Source organism: Carassius auratus, chromosome 38 (assembly GCF_003368295.1).
Source record: "Carassius auratus strain Wakin chromosome 38, ASM336829v1, whole genome shotgun sequence".
NCBI lineage: Eukaryota > Metazoa > Chordata > Actinopteri > Cypriniformes > Cyprinidae > Carassius > Carassius auratus.
The window spans coordinates 13,329,089-13,356,441 of record NC_039280.1 but is presented as its reverse complement, the minus strand read 5'-3'; the positions used below and the strand labels follow the sequence as shown (position 1 = coordinate 13,356,441).

Genomic DNA, 27,353 nt, shown 5'->3' with positions numbered 1-27,353 from the left:
TGCTAAAAGCTTGAGGGTTTGTACATTTGAAATCTAACCATTTAAGATAATTATTACTACTGGAATTAAATGAGTATTATTTCTCATAAAATATAATTTTTAACAGTACTATGTAACAGTATAGTGTGACAGTAATATATTGATGTTTTTGTGCTAAGTTAAAACTCAATAATAGTATATTATAATAGTGTAAAAGTATATAGTATATTATTATTATTATTATTTTATTAAAATATAATTAAAATCTCAGGTGGTACTTCAAGGAAATATTTTACATCAAAGTGGTTTGGCTGATAAACATTTGTGAACCCATGTCTTATGGTTTGCAAATATATAATAATAAATATATATATATTAACAATAATTTTTGATTTTGGCAGGGCTGTACAATGTGACATATGTTGCATGTGCTATGAAAAAACTGGTCATACCACTGTAGAACACGTGCGATACAGTTTTGCATGTTCATAACTAATCCTTCAATATAGTTCAGTCACAGGTGTGTATTTATCTGCATTTTACAACAGAACATCCAATGGGAATCCATTTTCTAATGCGTGTTGCATTTCAGCTGGAAAGAGTGGGAGATGCTGGAAGGGATTTGTTGACCACAGGAGGATATGATGCAGTGCACTATCAATCATGAAGTGATATAACAGTATTGTGCTGCAGCGACTCGAGGGGAGGTCAATTATAAATAATGCATTGGTAATAAATCCTCCTATATACAGGGTACGGGAGTCTGATCTGCTCATAAATGCTTGGCAAACCCCTCACACCTGCTTCTGACACACAGTCATCTTCTATGTGTGTTGATTAATCATACTATTAAGAACCTTTCCACAATAAGACACCTTTTGCCTTTGTATTGCAGTAGATAACACAAATGTCTGGAAAGCAACATAAACCTCAGATGTCCAAAAGCTAGCAAAAAAAAAAAAAAAAAAAAAAAAAAACAGTTTAGTTGCAAGAGTCATACAAATTGCTAAGAACAGAACGGATCACCTACTGATGATTCTGTGTCCATTAAAATAAATTGGCTGCCTAAATGTGCTCTGCTTATCTGAGACTCTGTAATCAAATGGAGCTTAGTTTTAAAAACATTCACTGGTGGCATTAGAGGGCTGTTTACGTAAGCTTGGTTTGGTTTGTCAGATCTGGTCTGGGATGGAAATTCTGGGACTTGTAGTGACAGGAGTAATGATTTACAACAGGCTTTTTTATTTGAGTACTGAGTAGAGTTCAATTTCCTGCTGTCTTGAAGTTTGTGTGGATGAGCTCCCAGTCATTTTCAAGAGAGCCCATGTCTGCTGCTCCTGAAGATGATGCTTCTGTTCTGTGGCTGTGTAATTTCCTGTATACATTTCCTTTATTTTGTGGACAGATGAGGAAGTTATGACTGCTCATGGCATCTGGACTAGTACAAGAGCTGTTAGGCTGCCATCTAGTGATCTGAACATAAACTAAATCTATACTGTGTGTTTGAGACAGATTTTTTTTTAGACTTTTCAATGATAGACAGAGAATGCTAAACAGGGAGAGCCAGAGATAAAAACACAGCCAGCTTTGACATAAATATCATGGATTACTGCTAACGTTTTATTTGTAATCCTATAATAACCAATGTACATTGTGGCACAGTGGGCAGTGCACATGCTCAAAACATATAAATAAGAGCAACAGTGCTCTAGAGACTTGGGATTTAATTCCTATTTCTAATTTAATAATAATAATAATAATAAATAATGCAAAATATTGAGGGCTAAATGTACCATGCAAATGATGCACATTCTGACATGCAATAGTAGCACCTGTAAAAAACAATCTATTAGTTACTTTCATTACAAAATAAAATAAAAGTAAAGAAAAATACAAAAATAAACAACATAATATATAAATTGTTTACCCTATAAAACACAATGAACAATTTTTATCTCCTTTTTTTAGGGAGAACACCACTTTTTCTCTGAAGAAGCACAAAGTCAGTCCAGTCCTCCTAGCTTCTAATCAAAAATTTGTACTGTATTTTATATTTTTATATTTTTGTATTTTATAGCAGCTGACATGTGGGGGTGAATCAAATGTGACTGCTTGCCCACTGCACTTTCTGACCTTCAGATTCTATCTGAGGCACTTTAAGTCAAAATTAGTGATTATGGCTTGAGGACATGCTGGCCACTTCCACTTCTTTGAAAATGGAACAGAAGCCCCTACTTAAGATGGTATAACAGATTACATGAGTGAATGTCCAAAGATTTGATGTCCTATTTTTAAATATTGCCAACAATTAAACATCATTTCTCCACATACTCCTATTAATGCAATGCAAGACAAATATCATTCTGTGATACAATAATGAAAATCACCTTTTATTGATGTTTAATCTACATTTTGGTAAATCATAAGATTTTCTGAGATTAATCCATGTTAACTCCAGACAAAAACTAAATCAATAAATGAGCAGAATGAAGTGGTAACTGGAAGTCACACTCCAAAAACCACATGTCCTCACTCAAGGTCATATATGATTATTCTCCTCAAAGAGTTTATCCTAATCAAGTCCAGGTGAAATCCACCACAAACAACTGTACTGAGATCCTAAACCTCTTTTAATCTCTCCAAATAAGCAACATGTGAACCACACATCTCAGCTGTGGGCGAAGCCAAGGGCACACGTGTTTCACTTTAGGCTATGCTCTTGGCATTTAGTGACATGGTCGACAAATAAGATTCCCTAATACACACATAAAGATACAGCAGATAGAAGCCAAGATGAACACATGTGGCGTTATACCGCTGAGAACAGATAAATGCTTGTGCGATGGAGTCCCGATGAGGCGTTAGAAAGAAACACTTCCATCTGCTGTGCTTCCAGAAGGTGCTGTATATTTTTATTTGTGAACACTGCATGAAGAGTTTGAAAGTGTTTGACACAGGTTATGAGTGTGAGTGTGAGTGTGTAGTGCTGGATGATATACTGAATACCCACAATATAAGTGTGATGTTCTTTGTTTGTTTTTTGGCTACATCAAATAAGCAACATTGTGACTATTTCAATTACTTTAATGTGCTGTTTATTTGGCCATTAAGTTTCCTAAGGGCTGTGTCATTAGTGTTGTTGTTCTGCTGTTGTACGGTTCTTACATCAAACATTTAACTTGATTAAAAGATCATATCTAAATAATTTTGGAGAAAATCCATGAAAAGAGACAGAATACATTAACATAATAAAACGGTGAGATATAATAGTTAGCAATATCACCAGACCTGTGTGTGCGTGTGTCTGTGTGTGTGTGTTTGTGTGCGTGTGTTTGTGTGTGTGTGAGAGAGAGAGAGGCAGAGAGTACCAGTCAAAGTTACTTACAGTAACATGTTCCTCTAAGTGGGTTGCCAAGGTAGCGATTTTCAGAATCACATCTGCAGTAAATTAATAGAAAAAACAAATACAAAAAAACAATTAGTTTTAAAACATGATGAATGTACACAAAATAGATTTGGGAGCTGGTTTTGACCCATCAACAGAGAAAAGTTCATCAAAAAAAAAAAATATATATATATATATTCAGTGAATATTTACTGTAGCTATGCAACAAAATAACAGCTATTATTTATTCAACTTTTCTTTTAAAATATGCTGTGCCCATAATAAAAAAATAATAATAATAAAAATAAAAAAAAAATGAAAAGTGACTGATTGACACATTACATGACCCAAAAGTGATAGTAAAGACATGTAAAAAAATAATAATAATAAAAGTCTCTATTTCAACAAATCCTGTTCTTTTGAAGTTTAATCATCAATCATCAAAGGAAATGTTTCTTTAACATCAAATCAGCATATTAGAATTATTTCTGAAGCATCATGTGAGAATGAAAGACTGAAGTAATGGCTGCTTAAAAATTCAGCTTTGCCAGCACAGGAATAAATAATATTTTAAAATGTATTAAAATAGAAAACTCCAAAAACAGTTTACACTATTACTGCCATGACTATATTTTTTATCAAACAAATACAGTCTTGGTGAGCAAAAGGGGCATTCAGAAACATTTTAAAAATGTTACCAACCAAACCTTTTAATAGTAGTGTGCATACCATATCAAATAACCAAAACTGATACCAAACACTAAACTATTCTGCTGCTTGGTCTCAGAACCATGAGTGGGAGTGTTTCTTGTTTGTGGGACCATGAAGGGCTGTGTGGTTGTATTTTTTTATGGTGATCTCTCCCTATGCTGCAGGTAGTATATTCTTAGCTGGGCTTGAGATGATTATAGTGGACAGGCCGTCAGGTGCCCCGCTCCTCTGAGGCCTAAAGTGGAGGATGAGACCACACTTCTGATCAATTCAGACTGACAAACCAAACAAAACACTTCATCCCGTGCCAAAAGCACAAAACTATCACCGACTCTCTCATGATCAAAAAGATGAGCCAAAAAAAAAAAATCCCTGAGTGGAATAAACACACATAAACACACCTTTTTTATGCATGTGAGAAAAGTACATCAGTTTAAACAGTGGGTTAGAGTAATGCTTAAGCTTTCATAGTAGAAAATAAAAACTATCTGGATGTTCTTGTATCAAGGGCACAGGTGCTGATAAGTTTTTTTGTGAAGCACATTTATTTTTAATGACCATTTTTAATTTCCATATATTCAGTCAGGATTGTAAGAGATTGTGAGGACGAAAGACGTGAAGAAAGAGAGCATGCCAACTAGAAGAACACAGTTGCATGTCTGGTTCAGTTTAACCCTCTGGAGTCTAAGGGTATTTTTGGGCCCTGACATTTGTGCTTTTTTCAGTTTCTTATAAATATCTAAATGTGTCAAAAAAATGGCCAAAGTCTAATCTCACTGTAATCAGCAAAAACTGGGCTATAATAATATGTGAGCAGCATGTATGTACATGATTGTGTTTTTGAGGAAAAAAAAGTTATGCATGGTTAGTGAAAAATAAAAATGTTAAATCACTTGAATAAGTCAATAAAACACAGACAGAACATTGGTTCCCGGGACTTTTGAGAACTGGATCTTGTAGCCTAGAATTTTTTCTTTCTAAATCATGTGAAAATCATCTTGTTTACTCACTTACAGAAAACAATATATTGATTAAAATTTTCTAAACACTTTTTGCTTGTATAAGTCATATGCGAGTAGTCGTCAACTATCATGGATATCATTGTGATTTACACCTGAGAAGACAAAGGCCTGCATAATGAACTGCATAATGAGCCTTTCAGTCAGCTGTGCCACTTTGAGTGAGGAGTTACAAGAAAGAATGTGAGAACAAGATAAATGCATATAATTTTATGTTTGTAGTTTAATTAAAATATATTTATATATATTTAATTTATAATATACTCTGATTTTATACAAAAAACATGTATTGTTATAATTATCATTACTATTAATAATAATAATGTTAAAAGAGCGGAGAATATTTTTTCAGGTTTTTTTTGGGGGGGGGGGGGGTAAATTGAAAGAACAGCATTGTTTGTTACACTTGTTACAGTTACATTTATATTATTTACATCAAGCTTTTGAATGGTATAGTATTGTATATTGCTATGGAAACTTCATAATGATTCACTTATATATTATACATTTAGTCAGGAATTATAGTTTGGAAAAAGTCTAACTAAAATGTTTACACTTTTTGTACCGTATTTTCCGGACTATAAGTCACACTTTTTTCATAAGTTTGGCTGGTCCTGCAACTTACAGTCAGGTGCGACATTTTTTTAACAAAATAAGTGTGAGCGTATTCAAGTCACACGCTTCAGTCAAACATTAGAATCTGAATAGGGAGTTCAGCACGGGGGCGTGGTCGCATTAGAAGATAATGAAGGGAGACATGAAAAACGGACGTTTGTTTTCATATGGATTACTTTATCACAGAATATTTTCGGCAGCAACTTGTTTAGTTTAAAAGTAGACATGTCAGGCTTTCTATAGATATACCTCTCATGTCTCTTTGTTGAGTATTCACTGAGTTAGTTCATTTTAATGACGCGTTTGTAAATGAAGATCAGCGCAGACAAAGGCTGCAGACAGCACACCTTGTTTGTTATCTTTATTTTATAAGTGCACAAAGTTTTGTTGTCTGTCTGTATACAAAAAAAAGTATACCGTTAACAGATTCGATTGATTTATTGCTCTTATCTGTACGATCAAAACTGAAAGTGTAATTTAAGTTCTCTTCGGGGTTATCAAGAGAAAATGCCTCATAACGCGTATATGCGTTAATCGATTTCAGAGGGTTAAAGCAAACACTCGTTACTGGCATGTAAACACTGAGTGTTTATTATTCACCTCATGCTACAGAAGCAGTGAGTTCATGTGTGTGGATTCGGAGCTCAATAAACACACAGATGGATGGATGGACGGACCAGCAGGGCAAACACGCATGATTAATCGCCAAATTGCCCTTTGAAGTGGAAAAGTGGCCAAGGGCCTGAGAAAGAGCACTGTATTGAAATCATAGAAGATAGAAACAAAAATGCTCCAAAAACAATACATTACAATTTTAAAATTTTTTTTATATGTTTCCAATTTTAATATATTTTAAAATTATTTTTATTCCTGTGATGACAAAGCTGATTTTTTTGCAGTCATTACTTCAATATCATCACATGATCATCCAGAAATAATTATAACATACTGATTATGTGATAAAGAAACACTTATTATTATTACTGAATATTTTTGTGGATTATTTTTTTTTTGGATTATTTCATGAATAGAACTTTTAAAAAACAACACTTATTTGAAATAAGTATCTTCTGTATAAATGTCACTTTCTTACTGTCTAATGTCAATCAATCCAAACCTTCTCACTGAATAGAAGTATTATTTTATAAAAAATAAAAAAAACCTTTGAACAATAGTTATGAATAGTTATGTGTAGTTATGAATTAATATCATGTAGTGATGGGAAGTTCGATTCTTTTCCGCGAACCGGTTCTTTCGGACGGTTCGATTCAATAAACCGGTTGAAAAAACCGGTTCATCGGTTCTTTCACGCTCGACGTAATGACGTCATTGGCGATGACGTAATGGCGTCACGTCTATCAAACATTCAAATATATAAAGTCAGTAATCATAACTTTAGTCAGTTAAAACCTCATAATCATGAAAAGTTTACATTTGAATTTTGCAACAACACCTAAATACAGTAACAGCAATAATGTGCATATGAGGATTTAAGTCTTGAAGATATAAAGTAAATAAATTAGGTGTCATCAGTGCAGAAACCATGATCCACTTACTAAACATAATCCATTGCGATGTATTTGTTATTAAATTAACTTACGTTTCGCCAGATTGCCCTTCATCCAAGCCCTCAAAATACCCGCTCATAACGTTACTAGTACAGAATCAGAATCAATCACCAAAAGAATCCCTTCGGTTCAGACATGCTGTGAGTCAGTTGGCTTCACGCTGAATCGCGCATGCGCAGTATCATCAGTTCATCGGTTCTCAATTCGGACGCGTCCGACAGAAACGATTCTCGGTTGAGTGTACTGATGATCCGAAAACCGATGCAACCGGTTCTTGACTCGAGAACGAGAATCGCTCTAACCGGCACGTGCTGCAGTTCAGTGTCATCAGCTGCTCTACTCGTGTTCATGTTCTGTTTACTACAAACTCAATTTGTGAATGTCATCATTAACTATAAATACAGTACAGATATCTCATAAATCATCCCTTATTCCTATTAAACATAAGAGTCTTTAGAGTCTTAATTATTGTCCAACTTCCCTGAAAACCCATTTGGCCTATACATTATATACAATATACAGATTGGAAACATTAATCTAAAAAAAATAATAAAAAAAAAAATCTAAATAAAATATAGTTACTTTATCACACTTTCCGATGTTTAACAAAATACTTACAAAATTACACGCATGCGCAGTATCATCAGTTCATCGGTTCTCAATTCGGACGCGTCCGACAGAAACGATTCTCGGTTGAGTGTACTGGTGATCCGAAAACCGAAGCAACCGGTTCTTGACTCGAGAACGAGCATCAGCTCATCGGTTCTCAAATCGGACGCGTCCGACAGAAACGATTCTCGGTTGAGTGTACTGGTGATCCGAACACCGAAGCAACCGGTTCTTGACTCGAGAACGAGAACTGCTCCAGCAGTGGGCGTGTTTGTTCATTATCTGGCTCGGCTCGGTGTTCATCTTCAGTTCGGTCTTCACAGCATTTCATTCAGTGTACTGTTTGAGTAAATGGATTACCCCGGGATATTGGTTTATTCTGACTCAGAGGGAGTGTCAGTCACGTTAAAAAAGTTAACAGCTTAAGTAATTTGTGGATTTATGCTTATTGGAGACGCGAACCGTTTCAAACGATTCAGTTCGATTTGGTGAACTGGTTCAACCGGTTCACTAAGAAGAACCGGTTAAATTGAACGATTCGTTCACGAATCAGCCATCACTAATATCATGGGTAGGTTAGTCATTTAGTCATCTACCAAGATAACGAAGGAAAAAGAACTTAACAAGACATTTTTAAAAGTAACCATTTATAGCTTTGGTTACACACACTGTACATACATCACACTGTAATAATATGTGACATAACTTATTTGATTGCCAAATTACAGTTATAATTCACAAAACTAACACCATAAAGCAATTTTGCAGGATTTCAAATCAGGCACCAGAAAAAGTACCAATTAAAACATCTTTCAGCCAACAGAATTATTTTGTGTTCTGAGGGGAAAAGGATTCTGCGGGAGGGTAAAATCATGCATGACACCACCTCAGGACAAAAACTAGCATAAAAAGAGGGCATATAAAAGGCAGACCCCTCCAGGGCTCCGATAAAATTATATTATTCCAGAGGAACATTTTTAATGCTGAGTGTTCACAATGCACAGTGGGACAACCATTCACACTGTAGTCCGATTAACAAAACATTTCATTATTGTTCACATATTTCTAATTCTCTTCAACTACCGCCTGCTTTTAAAACTCTTATTTCTCCTCCTTGGCTTCAAACTGCACTGCCGTCCAGTACCCTACTGTTAAGGCAGTTTTGCTGTATTTTTATTCCATTCAAGGGACATTTCACCAAAAAATGAATATTCTGTCATCACTTACGGACCCTCATGTCACTCCAAACCACTATGACTCTCTTTCTTCTGGGGAATAGAAAAGAACATATTCTGGAAATCAAACATTTTGGGTTCCCATTGACTTCTGGGCAACACTTTAGTCCATAAAACTGAAGTAAAAGGACCAAAAAACTGACGCTTAAAAACAGCAGGTGTCCTGGACCAGCTACCCGAGCAACTGCCACTGAGATGAATAGAAATGCTAGCACATTGCTAAGCTTTTTCCAGTTATTTCTGACCTTCTTGCTGTTTAATGGCATCAGTCAGTCTGTAAACAGATTAAAGGAAGTGCACCTAGTGCTAGGGTTGAGAAGGTGAGGGAATTTTTCCACCAGTTAATCGACGTGTGACAACACTGATTATACCGGTTTTACCGTGGGGTGCGAAGGCGTTCCCTCTTTTCCTCGTTTTCCTTTTCTTTTAAATAGACTGTAAAAGCAGCATGCTCATTTTACAGTCACTTTCAATTAGAGGCAATTCAGCATAAAGCAATTGTACATTTCTAGTTCATTTGATTTTTTACCCTTTTCCTTGCTTTCCTCATTTTTAATAGCTTAAAAGTTCTGTGCACATTTTACTTTCACTTTCAAATTAGCTGAAATTTGTTGTCAGTTTCTTGAACAAAACAACAAAATACTAAGCCTATATTATAAAACATAGAACTTTTATTAAAAAAACTAATAGAAATAAACCATATATAATACTACATGACTAATATAAAATAACAAATAACTTTAAATAGTTTAAATAGGTATACAAAATAAGTAAAATATATAATATATATATAATATATAACCAAATAAAAAAAAAAAACCTAGAAAGTTTATTAGCAAAATGAATATGAAAGCTTGGAGGCACGGCATACACTTTGTGGTGAAATAAAATAAATAAATTATTTCTAAAATATTTAAAGTTAAAAAAAAATCAGCAAACATGTGGATTCAATTAAATAAGAAACACATGTTTAAATAAACTTCAAAAATCACCTTAGATAAACGGCAAAAGTCAACAGGCATTTCAAAATGCAAAATATTGCCAAACAGGTGCTTTTGCATTTAGTTTCGCAACTAAATCATTCACCATTGAAAAAAAATTAAACGATGGTGGGGGTCGGTGCCATGGTGGGAAAGTGACATAACCGGTGTAGAGGCTTAACAACAGTCTCACCATTAGCACAGTCTATTGTAGCAAGCCTAACTAGTGCAGCACAACATGAGGTCAAGAAAACGTGTGAAAAAAAAAACATAAGACAGGGACTGAGAGAACAAATAAGGGGATGGAAAATGAAAACAGCAGGTGTCAGACAGTGGGCATGCCCTCTAGTCATCTGTCTAGTCCTACTGCTCTCTTAGTTTGAAGGAAAGAAATAAGACAAGCAGGTGAGGGAGAGAGTGGTACGCTTACTGCCCTGTGTTGATCCTCCTAGCCACACGGTAACAGGCCCTCATCCTGACTTAATAAAAATAATGTGTGTGGCACCTGCTCGCAGGAGACTGAATTAGCAAATAAATCCTCAGAGTGCCACATTCCACACTGAGACAGCTCTGTGTGTGCGTGTCTCTCAAAAGCACGCGCAGTTGTTGCTCACAGGGTTTAAGCGTTCTCGCTTGAGTACTCCTCAGGAGGGCCTGTCTAATTAAATAGAGACTTTCTTCATGGATCAAAAGCGCATAAACACACACAATTCGAGACAGTACAAAAAAAGAGATATTAAGTTGAAATGAAACAAACATTAACAAGATGAATTTAGCTGTGGTGAATGAAAAAACACGTTGCTGCTGGGCTACTGTATAAACCCCAAAAATTGCATTGTATTAAACATAATGCTAACAATAATAACCAGATGAGTAAAGTTTTTAAACAACATTTGATGTGGCCTTGAGAAAACCTAGTCTGAAAGCTGTCACGGGAGGAGCACAAGACAGACACAGTGGGCGTGGCGTCAGGCCTCGGAGAGGCTTTTATTAAAAGAAATCATAAAATAACAGGGAATAAAAGTGGCCAAAGGGGGAAAGTGGCCAAAATAACAGGGAATCTGGTGTCCTCGTCGTGCTGCGGGGTTTGTGTAGGTCGGGCAGTGTTCATCGAGGAAGGGTCCAGGTAAGGGGCGGAGTCCGGCGGCCGCACGCGCTCCCCTCCTTGGTCCGGGGCGCGAGGGGCGGCGGCTTCCTCTAGCGGCCGCATCTCTCTCTTCGGCCGCGGCGCTGGTAGGGGATGGACGGCCCGGCATCCTGGCCCGTCGGCCGTGTAAACGGGTGCGGTTCTCCTCCGGATCGCGTGTCCGGCTGCTCACGTCTCTTGTGGCGCGGGAGTCCCTCAACGCACCCTTCCTGGACCCACGAGGACACCAGCGTGCATGCACGGGGAAGAGACCGGTCTCCCGAGGAGAGGCGCGTTGGGCTTTTAAACAGCGGCGGGGATGAGGCTCCATTCACATCAGGTGTGCCCCATCACACGCCGCCAGCCCTGACTCGTCCAGCGCCCCTCCTCTCACACACCCACTCCAGTCGGGAGCCTGGTGAAGGGCGGCGATTTAGGACGGGGTGCCGGTGACAATCAGGGAGGAGGCAGCTGACTCGTCACAAAGCTTACATAAAGAGATGTTCCAACAGTACTACCTTAACGGCCTCTGAACGAGTACCACATCTTTGTCTCACCGGCCATGCTCAATAGACAGCTCAGCTCATTACAGGAAACAGGCTAAAACAGGCCATGGGCCACCTGCTAGCTCCCTCTCTTTCTCCCTTCGGTCTGTCTTTTTCTTGATCCTTCCTTCTCTCATTTTATTTTCTCAAACCCTCTCACTCTGACTCTCGCCCTTCCTTGCGCTATCAAACACAAAGACACAAAGCAACAAAGAGAAGAACCTGGAAATAGACTTCGGTGTTCACTGTGTCACAAATTTTAGAAACTTACTTTCTCTCAGTCTCTCTATATAAAACACTAGTTGAATTTCTTGTCATTTCGAGTTGACTGCTTTCCAAATAGCAGTGAAAAAAAAGTAAGTGACCCTATAGAGCCATATGAAAAAAGAAAGAAAAGATTGCCTTGATAAATCGAGTTGTTTCTTCTAAAATGCAGTGCATTAAGAGCAAATAGACACTTGTCTTCTGCTTTAAATTTCAGAGAACACATTTCAGAAGATAACAACGTCACAAAGATGCCAAGATGCAAAGATTTCAATAGAGTAAGAGACAACATCTCATTCTACCAAGAATTACCAATGCTATTTTACATTAACATCCATAAAACCTTTCTAATTAACACTGGACACTTCTCCTTGATAAGGAGCATTATGAAAATCTTATAGTTTACTGAGAAAAATTATTTTGTTTCATGACAAATTACTGGAACGAAATAACACTATTAAACTGGTACCAGCATTTAAAAATATTTTTTTTCTAACTGGGGCCTATGAGTCATATCAGTGCACTGTAACAGAGTAAATACACCTACATGTACATCAGTTCCACTGCCATGTGATGTGCTGCATGAAACATCAACCCCGACCAGCACCAACAAACATTGCAAATCCATCCATGCGGTTCAGGCATGCATTTGAAGTTCTATTGCTTGTGTGCCATCTAATTATCTACCCATGGGTCACATGAGTGATATTTTAAAAAAGGATAGAGGGTGTGTGGAAAAGAAACTTTTGAAAACTATGCTTGAGTCCTAGGGAACTCATTACTGCTTAACAGATTATGAGTGCCAATGGCGGTGGTGCAGCCTGTTACAAATACATCCACACAGCACTCTGTCTTTACGGACCTCAGTTTATTTACACACGCAGGGCACAGTGTCAGCCCCAAAAGTGCTATTTAAGCTACAGAAAAGATCCCTTTGCCACTGAGAACAGGGGCTCGCTGACACAGCACTGTAGAGGTTGCCATTAAAATTAATGTCCTGGGATTAAAAAGACACTTTAGGTGGGAATTAATAACAAAGAACTTACCAGAGGGTTAAACGTGTGAACAAAATGTGCTATGATGTTAATGAGAGCATTATAATGTGAGAAAACTGGTTGAAGGTCTCCTGTCTATCACTCTCTGACTGACAGGCCACTGGGAGGATTGCTGTTGATGTGAAATGCAGGCATACTCACAGCTGGCATTGGTCCCCTTTGACCCCTTTAGTGGTACAGTAGCATTTCCCTGAGCTGGAGTGGCACACGTTGGCGTGATTGTTACATCTGCAGACTGGAGAGAAGACAGAAGACATAGACAGAGAAAAAAGGGGAAGAGGAAATTTTTTTTAAAAGGATAGTTCAACCAAAAATTAAACATCTGTAATTTAATTACTCACTCTCACATCGTTTCAAACTCGTGTGACTTTATTTCTTTTGTGGAACAGAATAGGAAAAACTGTATACTTTTTTTTCCATGTAATTACAATGAAAGCATCAATGAATAAAGAAACTTTCATGCTTCACAAAAGATCCAAATGTGCCATAAAAGTAAAAGTAGTCCATCAAAGTCTTCAAAAATTAGCGTTTGAGGAACAGACCAAAATTCATTATTCACTGATTATTCTCTCTTTTATTGTGCTGTTATCAAAGACTATATGAAGAGTTTATTTGCAAAAAAAACTATAAACGGCACTTAAAAAAAAAAAAAAAACATTTAGCTGAGTGCCAAACATAAATGGTCGATTTGTGGATGAATCCTGCCCTTAAGTGGAACAACAACAGTCTATGAATAAACAAGGCTCAGTTTGCATTTAAACAGACAATTAATGTGACTATTTTAACAAACCTGAATCTACATCTCTGGGGCTATTGTTCCAATTTTATCATTACAAATGCATTTCTCATTAAAGGTTATCAGACAGTAATATCAGAATGAAACCACATGCAGAAACAGAGTTCATTAAGCAGATTAGCATCACAGAGGTGAGGCTCTTGAATAAGCAAGAATATTCCATTCTTCACAACCCATCGAAAACAATTATCTTCCGTGAGATCCAAAAACCAAAAGCCAAAATGAACCAGTTGGTGTGTGGTATAGTGGCTAAAGCCGCCTGAGATGCTCCTGAGGGGATTAACCTTGCCATTTTGGATAAAAGTGTTTGCAAAATCACTACTAATTATTAGATTAATTATAATTTCTTGGAAGGTAATTATTTGTTTGCAATTTCAACTCAAAAGACAGACGGTTCTGCTCAACCTCTATTTGCTGTAGATATGACCATCAGTGAACGCACAATTGAGATTATAATGTTCCACATGAAGTTCGCGGCTTGTAAACGCCCATACAGAAAACAAAGCAGCAAGACTGTTTTTTTTTTTTTTTTTACTGTTTGCTTTGCGCTGAGAGGAATAAGACATAATTTACCCCAGAAGACGTGCTGAGGATTTTCAGGATTTGAGTTTAGGATTTCCTCAGATAAAAGAATGAAGTTCTTTATCCAGCAGAGATCATAAACATTAGTAAGTCTTTGTTTTTTATTTATATACTTGTATTAGGTTTCACATAACATGTACGAATTTTATTTTTTTAAAACTATAATAATAAATAAATAAATGTATAATCAAGTGAAACATTATGAAGTTTTCATAAATATAAAAATACACAAAATCAGTCAAGGAGCCATCTAGAAAAGTAATGGGTTAAAAGTCACATGTCTCATGAGTTTCTATTTCAAATCTGAATAAGATATCATGTAAAATGAGACATAAAAATTATATTTTTATGACACTATGTCTACACGCCCCACCCCCCCAAATAAAAAAACATATTTACCAACTGTATTGTAGGCTTCTACAAACTATTTAGTCAGTAAACTGTAATTCTAACTGAAAGCAAAACTTACTCTGGTTTTTCATGTTTAATAATACTGTAAAGCTGCTTGATTTAAGTAAATAACCGTGACGTTACTGGAGTACTGAACTACAGATCTTGTGCAAACATTCACATATTTTTAATCAGATGCATTTTAAACTGCTGCCTTCTCACCGTCGTCAGTTTTTGATGCGTTTATTTTGTTATTAGGAGAAAAATGCGCAGTAAATATTAACAATCATCCAAAACGAAGATTAGCACCCTCAGAATCGGCTGCGTTTGCTCTGAAGCGCTGTCGTCTTCTCCTGAATTTCATCGGGAGAGCTGAGTTAACAGTCTTGCGCTACAGCACCACACTGGTCAAACCGCGTTATTGCAGGCTCTTACATTAGATCATATGACTTTAACTTCTACTCGACAACAAAAATATTTGTCGATAATGTCAATAAATGGTTTCAGCCCTATTCTCCTGTCTGACCTCCGTGGAATGAGAAACGAACTGAAAAAATAAATAAAAAAGAATTATTGAATATCAAAGAAGGCGAAGTTCCCGAACACACCCACAGACTGCGTGATCACCACGCACCAATGGTAGCTCAAAGGGGTTTAGGATTCAAAACTAACTCCCCCAAAAAGTTTGCTTTGATGAGTTGTTTTAAACTGCCAAATGAACTCAAAAAACAAACTTACTTTCAGGCTGATTTTGTTTGAAGTGACGTCATTTCAGTTCATTCTTTGATTTCGTTTTCAATATATCGGGGCCTTAAGGACTGTGTTCTTTTCTTTGAAGGCCTTATTTCTTTTTCTGAAAACAGCAAATGATGTGCTTTACCAAAAAGCTCTATTTTAGTCTAATCTGTCCACAGGACCTTCTCCCACAGGGTTTTTGGCTTCCTCATGTAAGTTTTGACAAACTCCAGTCAGGCTTTATTATGAGTCTGTGTCAGCAGTAGGCTCCTCCTGGGTCACCTACCATAGAGTCACTTTTCATTCAGATGCCGATGGATAGTGCAAGTTAACAATTTTGTACTCTGAGCCTGCAAGTCAGCTTGAATTTGTTTGGAAGTTGATCAAGGTTCTTTATCTGCTATTTGAACAATCCTTCACTGCAAACTTTCATCAGTTTTTCTCTTTTGTTCACATCCACGGAGAACTGCTACAGTGCCATGGGCAACTTCTTGTCAATGTTGCGCACAATGGACACAGAAACATTAAGATTTCTGAAAATAGATTTGTACCCTTAAGACTGTCAATGCGTTTCTAGAATTTTGCTTCTCAAATCCTCAGATAATTCTATGCTCTTCTTTTTCTTCTCCATGCTCAGTGTGACACACAGACACACAACACCGTGGATGAGTCGACTTTTCTCCACTTTAACTAGTTGCAAGCTTGATTTCTATATTGCCAACACATTTGAATTGCTAAAGGTGAATTTAATTACAAATTAAAGTGTTAAAGTGGAGTTAGGTTCATAGAAATACCAAAGCATTTGTAATGGCAACAATATTCTGGGAGAAGTACTGCATTACCTGATAGAAATGCGATATTTATAATGTATACATGATTCAAAATAAGGGATTTTCTTACCTAATTTATTGTGGACAAGGTGAAAATCTTAAATTTGATTGCTTAAATTAATATCACAAGGGTGTGCAAATGCAGCAGTTGACCAAAGCATCTGCTAAATGACTGCAATTTCTTCCTAACAGGTATCTGAGGGTTTTTACATCCAAAGATCCAGGTGTTTGTCAGAACATTCATCATGTTCACACAACAATGACTGCTACACTATTATGAGGTGAGTGTTTATGTTGATCTAGTCACATGTTTTTATGTTGTACACATTAATGAGCTGGTTTAATAACTGTGTAGAGTATGGCTGTATTTGTAACACTACACACCAAGCCTTCTCCGGTACAACTGATGTCAGCAGTTTCCACATGCCTTAAACTCCCCCTCTGCCCAGAGTGTCATAATATACAATGCCATTAGACTATAAAATGAACTAACTGCCTTTCCAGAGCGACCCTGCATAAAAATGTTTTCCATTGACTCATTTAAATAGCATGGGATGTCTCTCCCAGTCAGAGATTTTATTTGTATGTAGATACAACCGTTAAAAGGGCTGTCACATTTCTAAATAAAATAAATAAAGAGCAACAAAGAGAGAGAGGGAAGAAAAACTTTAAAGCTTGTTGGCTTTTTATCTGCAGGTCTGTTCTTTACACAATTCTCTGTTCAAATTCCCAGCATGCACTGCAACCAATCTTTCATTCCAGTCAACAAGAGACAATTGACAAAGGAGAACATTAATTTCTTACCACTCAACGTATTTTATTGCTGTGGTCTGTTGTTATCACTATTATGAGTGCTCATATTGTGTTAAAGTGTTGTTTCACACAGTTTATGCTATGGACATGAAATAAGAAGAGAGATGTACTAATAATTTTTTAAGCATTCATCTGGCAATCATTAACACCATTTGATATGCACACATTATTATTATTATTATTATTATTATTAGCTAGTCAGATTAGAAGGAAGTCACTTACATTATCTTACATGGTCAAAAATATAGCAATACTGTGAAATATTACAATTTAAAATAGCTGTTTTCTTTTTGAATATATTTCTAGAGTTAATTCATTCTTATGATGCTAAAGTTAAATTATCAAAAAAAAACATGATACTTTTTTACAGTTCTGTTACAAACTAAATATAATTAGTTTTATATTATATTATATTATATTATATTATATTGTGTGATATGAGATGATATGATATGATATATTATATATTAATCCAGGTAAGGATGAAGTCCACCCTTTTCCACAGAAAATGTACAGTTTACAATACTAATTGTAAAGTTTGATGCAGGACAAAATATTAGCACACATTAATATCAAACAGTGCATTAAAGAGTGCAGTAACATATAAGGCTTCAAATCATGACAGTATGTGCATACACTTTATTTTCACAATGAACTCATATGTGTACATGCATGCTCCTACACATTATACGTATGTGTTCATTTGTGCATCAGTATGCGTGTCAATTTTACGGGACTGTGGGGACGGGCTGCAGCAGTGTCGGTGGCTGCACTGTGCATGCTGCAGAAAGATTTATAGCTAAATTATGATGTGTAAAATGTACTCACATTACAGCAGAGAAACAGCACTGCCTGGAGCTGCTGTTTCAGCACTTACTCTGAAAGCGATGGACTACAAACACACTCACTCACACATGTAGGCACATGCGCACACGTACAAGTACACTCTCATAAATATTTCTGCCAAAAGTCATTTAGGCCCTGGAAATGACAAAACACACACTCACAAATACGCTTACAATGAAAGTAGTCACCTAACCATGTCTAACAAAACTTTTTCATAACGCATACAAACATTAGCATATATCTGACATGCTTCATTTAGAGCCACAATAAAACTTAATGAAAGAAAGGAAATAAATACACAAATAAAAGGAGATAGAAGAGATAAACTGATATTTGTATGCAAACAGACCGTGGAACATAAGTGACAAAACCAGAGTGAAGGCTTTCACAAATCCTAACAAACAGATGCGCGAACAAAAACAAACACACACACAGATGACATTAAAGCTGATGGAAGTTAAACCAGTCTTGAAAGGAACATGGCTCAGATGCAATTCATTCTGAGTTTTCATCTGGCTGAAAGTCAAATCTGATAATGCAAAGAGGCTTTTACTGCTAAATTGACATGGTGCATTGTTTAAAAAGTGAAAACTGTTCAGTATGTCAAACATCTTTATATCATCTATCTACATGCAAACTCATTGGCAAAGTCCTCAAATCTCATTTGCTCTTTTTGTGCAAGTGTATGCTTGTAAATAAAAGAATTATGCAAGTACTTAGGCATTTATGTTGGTTTCAGATGTCAAGAAACGTTTCAATTAAAGAAAGAAAGAAAGAAAGAAAGAGAGAAAGAAAGAAAGAAAAAAAGAAGAGGAAAAAGGCTGCTTTTTTTTTTACGATCTAAATGCAAAGTGTAAAGCGCACGGCGCAGCTGCACTCAGGGTGCGTCCAAATCCACTTTTGCAATTTTAATGACAGAAAAACAGTTGGCGCGCCCAGGCACATGGTCTAAACGGGTTGTCCCTATTCTTTTAATGAGTAATGGGTGTTTTTTAGGCGTTATGTGCAATAAACCAAACACAGTCTCATCTTTCACTCCCTTTAAGAGCCAACTGTGCTCGTGCCATGACGGATTTGCTATTTACACGGTGGAATTTGGCAAGTGCAAAGAAAGAACGCATCTCCGAGATGAAACGGAGCTGATTGTGTGCAAGCAAATAGATAGCCTTATTCTGATACGTGATGACTATCCATTATGACATGTAGGCGCATATATATATCCTACAGAAAAAAATTATATGCATTGCAATCCTTTCATTTTTAATATTTTGCATGTTTGTTTGCTGCTGTGTTTAATAAGCGGCGTGTATGGACGTTGTGGACCCACCTATACTAACACGCTCTTTAAATGACAAAGAAAAAACGTTGCGTCAGACTTTAGACCAGGTTTGAGTTGGTCTATGGCGCAGTCTATTTTCAGCTCCTTAAAATAGCATTGTGCTAGCAATGCGCCTGAACTCACCTCTTTGTTAGACCAGCACGACCATGGGCGCAAAAATGAGTGCAAATGCATTTGCTTATTAAACGATGTGGCGCTGGACAGGAAAATGCGAACACACTTGCGCTGCGGCTTGTGTTGCATTGCGCCGGTTGTATGATAGGGCCCTAAATGTAATATTCACATGTCTGACACAAACATGAAAATAGTTAACTCGCTTTTATATAAAGCACACATACATTTGTAATGGCAGAAGCCATGTTCATTCTAAGTAAACTGGATCCAGGTAAGTGTTTCTTCACTCACCTCTATAGGGCAAAAGGTTTTAATTAATGGATAGGAAGGTGAGCCTGGTGCTGTGGTCCCCATGACCTCCGTTGTCAGCTCACAGTGATGTGCTACCATCCTGAGCCAAATACAGCAGATGCTGCCAGCCGACTCCATAGAGACATCACATAGACTGAGCCACTGTACAGGGACATCAGGAGCTAAAGGACACATACTGTCCTAGTGTACTATACAACACTGCTGATCTGCCAGGGAAACTTATACACAGATACATAATATACATGTAACATCTACTAATAAAATAAAATTATAAAATAAAATTAAAATAAACAAAATAAAATGAATTTGTTTTATAAATTATAGCAGCTTTTATTATTACATAGACAAACATAAAACACATAAAATATTTAAAATAAATATATAATAAATATAATTATTATTATTATTATTTATATACTTGTTATGTAATATTTTGGGAAAAACAAAATGATAATTTTAATTATATAAATGTTTTATATATAATTTATATATATATATATATATACTTATCTTTTCACTGAGATCTATTTTTCTATTATTAATATGATAACAATGTTATAATTTATATAATAATAATAATTATTATTATTATTTTTTTATTAATAATAATAATAATAATAATAATCACAACAAATTATTATATTTTATCAATAATATGTATTATTATTACTGTTATTATTATTAATTAATTATAATTAAATCACTCATAAAAATACTTCACTTGTTCCATTACTGGAAGAATCAGCGTTTTTGAACAATTCTCTTGAATTAATAATTCATTCATTGACAAATACATTTTAACATCATTTGACATTCGCGCAATAGACATAAACGTTATTTGAAGTGCATTTACTTTCAAAAGGGGATTTGTTCTATTTTGATCACTGCCATAGACATCAATGTTATATCTGAACTATAAACTTTACCCCAGTATTTCTGTGATAATATGAATGACTGAATGTTTTTGAAGACGTTTCTTAACCAAACATGGTTACTGCTCTCTGTATCAGCGGCAGTGCGAACACAGATGTGAATGATCCGGTGAGACTTTGTAAAAAGTTTAACAGACTCAGTGGAATCATTGTCAATTAGAAATGAGATGGCATGGGTGTCTGAATTAAGATCGCGATCTTTGAACGATTAATCCTGCAGCTCTAACACCTAGGATGACTCAAGGGTGAGTAAAACACACGCTTATTTTCCTTTTTGGTTCAACTAACCCTTTAATGTTAGTTTATGATTTCAATATTGTAATGCTTTATGCATTTTATTGTAGAAATGTTATAAGTTATATATACACTTGTCTTTTTACTAGAATAAATTTTTCTAATATTAATTATTATTAATAAAATTATTGTTATAATCTTTATAATTCATTATTTTTTACGAATTAACTAACACATTATATTTGAATACAATATTATTTTTATTATTATTAAATAATTTAGAAATTATGAAACCTGATTTATAATACATTTTAATTTAATATTATATAACTAATAATGAAACAAATATATACACGTAACATCTAATATAATGCACATGTTCCAATGAAGCATTTATAAGAAATGTCGAGTATGACCTTCTGTTAATACACCCCAAACCCAACAGAAGCTTGTACAACACAAACTGGATGTGGCAAAACATGATTAGATGCCACAGTTGTTTTGTTGGAGATGAGGAGCATGGAGGGGACAGGCGCTGCTGAAACCTCACTGTGTGCAAATTCAAACTGCCATCTCAAACAGATCCTAAAGAGATTAGGAGGAGGCAAATGTTCGGAGCGGAGCTCTCCTCTATCTGCGCTTAGTGTTAGAGTTTCCCCTCCTGTCTGCTTTATACGACTGCCACCATGTGCTCGTACTCACTGAGAGTGATGCCAGCAGTGCTGATACATGGGAGTGAATGATGAACAAAAATGATACTTGACACTTTAGGACAGAAATATGCATACTATACATACACAGATATACCGGTCTTCATGTACCTATCCACAGATCCTATTAAATATGAATGAGTTTATGTGTGGCATCAAACAGCCACAAATGGCTTGGTGCATCAGTGCAGTACAAATGCTATGAGTAAAGTGAATCATCATCATTGGGCAGGGTTTCTTGGAAATGATTGGCTGACTACTAGCATGTTTCTAATGAGGATTCATGCAGACATAAATAGGAGGCGGCAATAAAGCGAGAAAGAGACTATGAGGACGTAAAAGAGAGATAGTAAGTGTTTCACTAAATCCCTCTTTGGTTCTTTCCAAACAGCTCAAATTGGAATTTAGGATCAGGAGATACCACAAACTATCCAGGAATAAGAGCGGACAAACAACTGCTTACCTGTAGCACTGTTGTTTGAACATGCACCTCCCAAATGTTCATTATAATCATTGTATACTGTCATACTAGTTCCACCAGCTTCACAATCATTAGGGAACCTTCATCAGACACTATAATGAGTGAGAGTGCTTTCAATTATCTTGTAACCGAGGCAACAAAGTTTACAAAGCTAAAACAGATTTAAATGGATTTTAAAGCTAATATTACAGGTTCACGTTAATATAATCTATGAGAGATTCAACTTTGTCTCTGATTAAGGAGGCTTGAAATTCACCTGATGGACTTAAGATGCTAATTCACCCAAAATTTTAAAATTTAATCTTTCACATATTTTCAAACCTGTATCACTTTCTTTCTTCGGCACAACACAAATTGAGATATTTTAAAAATTGAACCATTTTGGTGATTACTGATGACTTTCATTGTATGACTAAAAAACACAGATGTTTCTCAAAATGTATTTATGTTTCACAGAAGAAAGAAAGTCATACAGGTTTGGAACAACATGAGGATGAGTGAATGATTACAGGATTTTACATTTTTGGTAAACTATGCCCATAATTGTGAAAATTATGAAGTTTGCATGGAAATTAACATGTTATTTCAAAACTTTCACGTTTTCATGCTCAAGGTCCAGTTTTGGCTGTCATGTTGGGTGACTGAACAGGTGTGTGTTTTAGACCTCAAGCAGAAAATGACTTATACAGGTCAAATAAAGAACGGGAAAAAACAGTGTTGTGTGCATGTGTTTGTCCAGTCAGAGGCCAGGAATAGCACTGCTGTAGGGTCAAAATGACTCTGCCAGGTACACAAACAAACAAAAAAAAACATAAAATGTCCACAAACAAGTACACAGATAAACACCACCGAGTATGGTAACCAAGTATGACTATTTACACAAAGCCACTTTCAATTAAAACCATAATGAGGTATGGAAACTGCAAGATTTTGAGCTGGAAAGGGGGAACTGCTACCATGCTAAATACACACTACAACACATTCTACATGCATTAGTTTGTTCATTATACTTAATGCTGTTACATTCAATGAGCATTATGCATGGATATCGTCAATTGCCTCACAATACAATGTACAATAAATATTCACTTCACAATATATGACAATAACCACAATATTGTTATTGCATCAGGCAAAATCAGTCCTAATGCAAAGATAACTTTTGCAATTGCTTATAAATGTGGTGGTAAAGAAATAAAATTAAAAGGCAAATTACTTTAATAACCAAATAACAAAATTACTCCATTCTCAATTTATGCTCTGGTACCATTTTGTGAATGAAATCGAGTGTATCAAATATAATACCAACTCAAACAGATCATTTGTGAGCATTCAAGCATAAAAGTTTAAGTTTTGTTGTTTGTTAATCAACCAGATTGATTTGTTCAAACGAATCAGCTCATTAGAGTGGATTTTCACTTTGATAGTCAGCTCTCTGGCTTGTTATTTCTATTACATGTGAAACACATGCATTATCTGCTTTGAAACTGTGTGTAGCATTATGATCCGAGCATTTTGATTGACTTTCCTACCTGTCTGTCATCATATGTATTTACATACCTTGTACAGACAGGATACGTCATCAGCACGTTCACATAAGTTATGCAGACATGACAGGCAAACACAGGGTATCTTCACATTTTTAACAGCAAATTTAATGACTTTTAAGACCTTTTTAAGTCCTCTAAAAGGAAAATTTAAGACTTTATCTAAACAAAAAAAAGGGAAATGTTCAGTCCGACAACACAGATTGATGTGGCGAAGCATTAGTGTGGCACAACTCATCACAACCACGCTCAAGACAGGTCAAAGGGGCGCGAAAACTTTTATACCAAGTGCTGATTGACCTTACAACCCTGACATGGTTGACTATGTATAAACTATCAGCCTTTAAGGTACTTCAGGTAATTTCTAAATTCTGGCCCCTCATAGCAGTTTGAAAAAGACATGGAAGACAGCCCCAGGACATTACAAAAGCCCATTTCATCATACTTGCTCTAAATTATGGTTAAATGTTGCTGCCTAATAGCCTTGAGCTAGGTTTGGGGGTTCTCCCCCAAGAAAATGTTGTTCAGGGTCTGATTAGTGTTTTCTATGTCATTTCAGACACAGATAAATGCAAGCATATTCAATAATCTATGCATAGACCTAATGAATGACAGACAATTGTAGGAAAGATCAGGATCAGAAATTTATCGCATGTTCCAGTTGTAGGAGATCCATGACTTTCCAATTTACTGTGGATACATCCATTGACACAGAAAGCATGTTCCTTAAATTAAGTTCCTTGGTGCCCTCCTGAAATTATAAAAAAATAAAATCAAAACAAAGTCCACCTCAAGAATGATAACATTTTCATTCATGCTCACTCAGATTAAATTTATGCATTTAGCAGACGCTTTTATCCAAAGCGATTTACAGTGCATTCAGGCTATCAATTTTTACATATCATGTGTTCCCGGGGAATTGAACCCCCAAACTTGCTTGCTTGCTAGATCAGTGCTCTACCAGTTGAGCTACAGGAACACTAGATTAGATGGTTTGTCTAAAGTAGTGATTCTCAAACTGTGGTCTGGGGACCACTGGACGTATGCCAGATTACCAAGGAGGGTCTGTGAGCAAAAGTCATCAACCAAAATGACTGACATGGACTGTGACACCGTTGAACATTTCCAATTCACTTCTCATGACTTGTTTTCGAATCATGCACATTATTAGCAGGTGAAGTTAGCCATGGTTTCAGAAGACTAAAATGGCCTACATTTTTACATGCATTAGGGATGATCATTAAGCCAAATATGTCAAGTTTTTTTTTTTTCTATTGGCTAAGTGGTCCTTGATTTGAAAGAAAAAATGTTTAAGAAACAAGTTAAGCCATAATAGTGAATGCTCACAAATTGGGCCTATGTGATAGGGTTCAGTGCCAACGTTGTTACCCTAAAATTGAGAAGCACAAAACAGATATGTGGAGTCTAACCAACTGGGCTACATTATTTAATTCAATTCAATTTTACTTTTCACATAAAAAAAATGCAAGAAGCATAATGCATATTGAATGCTTTATATAATAAAGTTATTTACAGCACTGCCTTCCATCCATAATGCAGTAGTCCTAGATGTCACCCACCCACAACATTTTTTTAACTGATTGGCTGGGACAATATATCGATGCATTTTGAATCGAGAAATTATTCTGGATCGATTCCAATTTTTCTGAATGCATCGCAATTCTCTCTCGAATCAATTTTTAGTTTAGTTTTTAACAGCAAATGCCACTGCATGATTTATATGCCTGACACACACCACTTGAACCTACTATAAAATAATAATAAAATACAGTTCGAAAAGGTTGAAGCGAAGTACAAGGGTGTTTGCAGTGGGGCGTTTACATTAATCTCGCGTCATAAAAGCATATCAATTACATAATCAGACTCAGCAGAACGCACGAGCGCTCTTCGTCATGAGCATTTGAGTGTTCGGTTAAAAACTAGCCTAGAGCGCAATGTGCAAAAACTAAGCTCAGAATCAATTCACAATGCATTCAGAAAAAATTTAAATCAATCCAAGAATTGTGACGCATCGATATATTGTCCCAAATATTCATTAGGAAATAACAAAAACACATGAAGCATTTTAACATATTCAAATAATTTTAAATGTTACTTTTAGAGTCTTACCTTAAAGTGCTACAGCAAGTCTTCTGCCGTTGAGGGGCTCAAAAACTGAGAACCAAGATAGCGAGACCTGACAATCGTGTTCTTGTCCACAGCTTTATCGTCTTTGCCCATGCTTGCGATTTCGCAAACTGCCGTGGTGGCGAACCATCAACGCAACGCGTTCATCAATCACTTACTCGTATGTCACCTATGGAATGATGCAGGTTGCACCCACGAAGTGCTGCCCCCAAATGTTACGCTGGTCAAATTGCGGTTGAAAAAATAAATAAAAATGACGAGTCGGACATGAAATTTAAGATCCCACATGAAATTTAAGACATTCATATGGAAAATTCCAGGATTCAAGACATTTTCAGACCTTAAAAATCGAAAATTGTATTTAAGACATTTCAAGACTTTTTAAGGACCCGCGGGGACCCTGAAACATTAACAACCTGACCTTCCTTCCTGGTATTGTAGTACATTTACATTTATTCATTTAGCTAACGCTTTTATCCAAAGCGACTTACAATTGCTATATATGTCAGAGGTCACAAGCCTCTGGAGCAACTAGGGGTTAAGTGTCTTGCTCAGATTGCTTTACATTGGTGTCTCACAGTCTTATTCACTGCACCAACACCACCCCATCTGTAGTACGTTTACCAACTGTACTATAAAGTTTTCTCACCAGTGAATGACACATGATGTATTGTAGTAATGTTGTCTATGGTCATCTGGTCTATGTGCATATATGGGTTCAGGAGGCGTGGCTTTGGACAACAATTTGCAGTGAGGGTAGGACATTCGCTTTCAGTGCTATCAGGCTGAAGTTAGCATTTTTCAAGATGTCCTACTGCACCTTTAATACCATTAGATTAATTTTCTGATTCCAGACCACATTACATCTTCCAAAAACCTTTTTGTGTGTGTCTTTAAAATTAGATTTATAATTTTTAATAGTTTTTTTAAAATAGTTTTTAGTTAAAGTCATCCTGTGTTCCATTTGTGTGTGTGTGTGTGTATATATATATATATATATATATATATATATATATATATATATATATATATATATATATATATATATATATATACACACACACACACACACACACACACATACAGGTGCTGGTCGTATAATTAGAATATCATCAAAAAGTTGAATTATTTCACTAATTCCATTCAAAAAGTGAAACTTGTATATTATATTCATTCATTACTCACAGACTGATATATTTCAAATATTTATTTCTTTTAATTTTGATGATTATAACTGACAACCAAGGAAAATCACAAATTCAGTAGCTCAGAAAATTAGAATATTTCTTAAGACCAATACAAAGAAAGGATTTTTAGAAATGAACATGAAAAGTATGAGCATGTACAGCAGTACAATACTTAGTTGGGGCTCCTTTTGCCTGAATTACTGCAGCAATGCGGAGTGGCATGGAGTCGATCCGTCTGTGGTACTGCTCAGGTGTTATGAGAGCCC

At 35.9% G+C, this 27,353-nt stretch overlaps 1 protein-coding gene across 2 annotated transcripts in view; it reads right to left on the bottom strand.

The window, feature by feature from the left end:
* Positions 1–27,353, bottom strand: part of atrnl1a (attractin-like 1a) — a 300,556-nt gene that overhangs the window by 161,461 nt on the left and 111,742 nt on the right. For both annotated transcript variants that reach the window (XM_026224245.1, XM_026224246.1), the window contains exons 21-22: positions 13,233–13,326; positions 3,365–3,417 (exon numbers count right to left, since the gene is read on the bottom strand). In XM_026224245.1, the coding sequence (XP_026080030.1) occupies positions 3,365–3,417; positions 13,233–13,326 (147 nt within the window). The remainder of the gene's footprint in view (positions 1–3,364; positions 3,418–13,232; positions 13,327–27,353) is intronic.